This window comes from Cibotium barometz, chromosome 42, assembly GCF_041138505.1.
Source record: "Cibotium barometz isolate CiBa-2024 chromosome 42, ASM4113850v1, whole genome shotgun sequence".
In the NCBI taxonomy this organism is placed as follows: Eukaryota; Viridiplantae; Streptophyta; class Polypodiopsida; order Cyatheales; family Cibotiaceae; genus Cibotium; species Cibotium barometz.
In genome coordinates, this window is record NC_141087.1 from 36,097,362 (window position 1) to 36,101,583 (window position 4,222).

Below are 4,222 nucleotides of genomic sequence, written 5' to 3' on the forward strand. Positions count from 1 at the left end.
TCTTCAAAACGCGGCCACCAAGCAAAGGAGAAAAAAACGCAGGCTGAAAACTCTTCTTGCTGATATGTGGAAGCACAAAATCTCTGATACCATGTGAGAATATGTGAATATGAAGCACTAGCAAATAGAGATCACACGAGAGAGTAGACAACCAAGAGAGATCCAACACTTGAGCCAAGAATTGAAAAGTATTGATTTGAATTGTATTAAGTTATGAATTATGAAGGCACAATGGCCATGCTTACATACATCTCATGTAGAGCAGTCGGCCGGTAGCATTGGAGGACACACAAATAAAAATGCCTAGAATAACCTAAGAAATATGGGAAAAATCCCTAAAAATATCATATAAATATCTGGATAAAAAGGGGCATAAAATGGAGTAAAAGAGAGCACCAACAAAGTGGCCTTTTTTTAATACCTTAGGGACAATTTTTCATCCAAGTAAAAAGAGATGCAGTTAGCAGAAAGAATTAGTAACCTAACCAAAAAGAAATACACAATTCTGTGGGCATCTGTCCTCTGCCAACTATCTCTTGACTTCTTCCATGCTTGTTTTACCAATATAGAGTCTCATTGCCTCAACCTTATCTGCATCCTCCTGCATGGCAGCATCTGCATAGATGTTAGACATACAGACATAAGCTGCAGTGTCCTTTTTATTCAAGCGCGTTGCTTGTTGAAAGGCATGTCTTCCAAGCTCCACATTGCCCCACTTTCGACAAGCACTTAACACAACATGCCACATCACAAGACCAGGATGATATGGCATCTTCTTAATCATCATTAGTGCCATGTCTGTATGTCCTGCACGGCAAAGGAGATCAACCATGCAAGTGTAATGCTCAAAAGTTGGGATGAGACCATAGTCATCACTAATAGCCTCAAAGTACATCTGGCCCTTATCCACAAGACCTGCATGACTACATGCATTAAGAACACTAAAAAACGTGAACAGATCTGGCTTTTTACTTTCTCCTATCATTCTATCAAAGAAAAGGAAAACATTTTCACTTTCTCCAAGCTGGGCAAACCCTGTGATTAGTGCATTCCATGAGATCACATCTCGAACCGGAAGCTTGTCAAATACTTTTTGTGCTATCACAAGTGAGCCACATTTAGCATACATATCTATCAAGGCATTGCCAATGATGAGCTCTCGTTCTAATCCCTTCTTGGCAATCTCAGCATGCATTTCTAGGCCCATAACTGTGGCTCCTATGCTGCCACAAGCTGACAAGCAGCAAACAAATGTGACAGCATCCGGAGAGATGCCCTCGTGTTGCATCTGTTTAAGACAGCAGAGTGCCTCTTCACAACTCCCATGTTCAACATATCCTCTGATTAGTGCAGTCCATGAGACCAAATCTCGTACTGGAAGCTTGTCAAGCACTTTATGTGCTTCCACAAGCAAGCCATATTTAGCATACATAGCAACCAAGGTGCTGCCAATAATAACGTCTCTTTCCAGCACCCCTTTTCTGATAATCTCAGCATGTATCTCTTGGCCCTTGTTTGTGGCTCCTATGTTGCCACAAGCTTTCAAGCTGCAAACAAATATAACAGCATTTAGAAAGGCGCTCTCATGTTGGATCTGATTGAAACAGTAAAGTGCTTCCTCACCATGCCCGTGTTCCACATATCCTGCAATAAGCGCAGTCCACGAGACTGCTGTTCGAACTGGAAGCTTGTCCAGCACTTCTTGTGCTTCTGCAAGTGAGCCACATCCAGCATACATATCGACCAAGGTGTTGCCAATGAGGAGCTCCCTTTCGATCCCTTTTCTAGCAATCTCAGCATGTAGCTCTCGTCCCTTGACCGTATCTCCTATGCTACCACAAACTTTCAAACTGCAAACAAGTGTGACACCATCCGAGGGGATGCCCTCGTGTTGCATCTGTTCAAAACAGATGAGTGCTTCCTTACCATGCCCATGTTCAGCATAACCTGCAATAAGGGCGTTCCATGAGACAACAGTTCGAACTGGAAGGTTGTCAAAGACTTCTTGTGCTTCTGCAAGTGCGCCGCATTTAGCATACATATGAACTAAGGTAATGCCAACAAAAATATCAATTTCCAGCAAGCCCTTTTTGGCAATCTCAGCATGTAGCTTGTGTCCCTTGCCTGTCACTCCTAAGCTGCTGCAAGCTTTCAAGCTGCAAACAAGTGTGGCAGCATCTGGGGTTATGCCATCTAGTTGCATTTGTTCAAAACAGTTGAGTGCTTGTTCACCATGCCCATACTCCACAAATCCATCAATTAGTGCAGTCCATGAGACTATGGTTTGAACTGGAAGCTTGTCAAACCCATCTTGCGCTTCTACAAGCAAGCCACATTTAGCATACATATCAACCAATGTATTACCAACGAGGATCTCTCTTTCCAATCCTTTTCTGGTAATCTCAGCATGTATTTCTTGTCCATTGACTGTGGCTCCGATGCAGCTACAAGCTTTCAAGCTGCAAACAAGAGTGGCAGCGTGGGGAGAGATGCCCTCATGTTGCATCTGTTTGTGACAATCAAGTGCTTCCTTGCCATGCCCATGGTCTGCATATCCTGCAATTAGTGCAGTCCATGAGACTACATTTCGAACTGCAAGCTTGTTAAACACTTCCTGTGCTTCTGCAAGGGAGCCACATTTAGCATACATACCAACCAAGGCACTCGCAACAAAAACATTTCCCTCGAGCAACCCTTTTCTTGCAACCTCAGCATATATTTTGCGTCCTTTGACTATGGCTCCTATGCTGCCACAAGCCTTCAAGATGCAAACAAGTGTGATAGCATCCGAAGTAATGCCATCCTGTTGCATGTGTTCATGAAATTGAAGTGCTTCTTCACAATACCCATGTTCCACATACCCTGCAATTAGTGCATTCCATGAGACTATGTTTCGAACTGGGAGAATGTCAAACACATCCTGTGCTTTTGCAAGGGAGCCACATTTAGCATACATATCGACCATGGTGCTGCCAATGAAAACATCTCCTTGCAGTAAACCCTTTCTGGCAATATCAGCATGAAGTAGGAGTCCTCTTTCCATATCCTTAAGTGTAGTGCAAGCCTTCAATAAGGCCACAAAAGTGTACCCGCAAGGATGTAAAGAACCATCCTCCTGCATTATCTCGTACAGGGTGAGTGCATGTTGTGATTCCCCATGTTTTACATAACCAATGATGAGAGAATTCCATGAACTCTCATCACGATGCACCAGCCTGTCAAAAACCTGCTGGGCATAGCACATGCTTCCAACTTCCACCAACAGCGATACGAGGGAGTTCCCCAGTGATGTATGGGAGTCCAGCCCATTACGGCACGTGTAGGCATGCAAGCGGAGAGCATGGGCTAGGTTCCTCTCCTTTCTGCACTTGCGCAAGATGCAAGCAAAGTCCTCAACCGACGGCTGAAGGGACTGCGGCATCCTTCTTCCAAAGAAGGCAGTGCCGCATCTGAGCTAGGCATCTCCCAAACAATACCACCACCACTGAGGTTGTTGTCGTTGTTCTGGTTCACTTTTTCTTGAGCCTTGATCGCACAAGGCTCTTTGAGCATACGCATCTTTTGTGCCCTCTGCCAAATCTCGCTGTCGTGAGCGGGCGAGGCGAGCTCCGGTTAATTGAGAGAGAAAGTGCAGAAATGAAATGGCACCTTTGGTCGTCCAGCCACTGAGAGCGATCCCGGACGTGTTCCTCCCACAAGGGCTTGGTACGTGCGCCATCGGGGGTGGTTTCTTCGCAGCCCCTCTAATTAATTAATTAGCCCCTAACATGACTAATTAATTAATGCATTACTTAGATTCGAAAGGTTCAAACCTTAGCAAGTATTCACTGAGGAGTATTTTAAAAAAAACACTTGATTAATTAATCGTCTTCTCTCTCTCACTCACTCAGACGACGCGTAGGCATTTGCTTGCTCTCTCAAAAATCAGGCCCATAGGCACTTGCTTACTCTCTCAAAAATCGGGCGTATAAAAAAAAGGATTGATTAATCTCTCGGATACTATCAGGTGTAGCAAAATAAAAATAAAAAAATTGATTGATCTCGTAATCGCTCTCTCAAAGTGTAATCGCCTCTGTCTGATCGCTCTACCATCGCCCTCTTGTGCGCGGACGGGGCTTAGTGCCCAGGCTGGAAATGAGACCCAGTAGGCTTTTATAGCCTCCTCCAGAATGGTCCAGAGAAATAATGACCGCCTTTAGACGCCCGTCACTTACGATTAAAC

The 4,222-nt window shown here is 44.5% G+C and overlaps 1 protein-coding gene across 1 annotated transcript; it reads right to left on the reverse strand.

The window, feature by feature from the left end:
* Positions 1-529: 529 nt before the first annotated feature.
* On the reverse strand, positions 530-3,421 carry LOC147614435 (pentatricopeptide repeat-containing protein At4g18520, chloroplastic-like). Its single transcript, XM_086780531.1, has 2 exons — positions 1,737-3,421; positions 530-1,547 (listed from the first exon to the last, which is right to left on the reverse strand). The coding sequence occupies exons 1-2, from the start codon at positions 3,419-3,421 to the stop codon at positions 530-532; spliced, it is 2,703 nt and encodes a 900-aa protein (XP_086636657.1).
* Between the last annotated feature and the right edge of the window lie 801 nt (positions 3,422-4,222).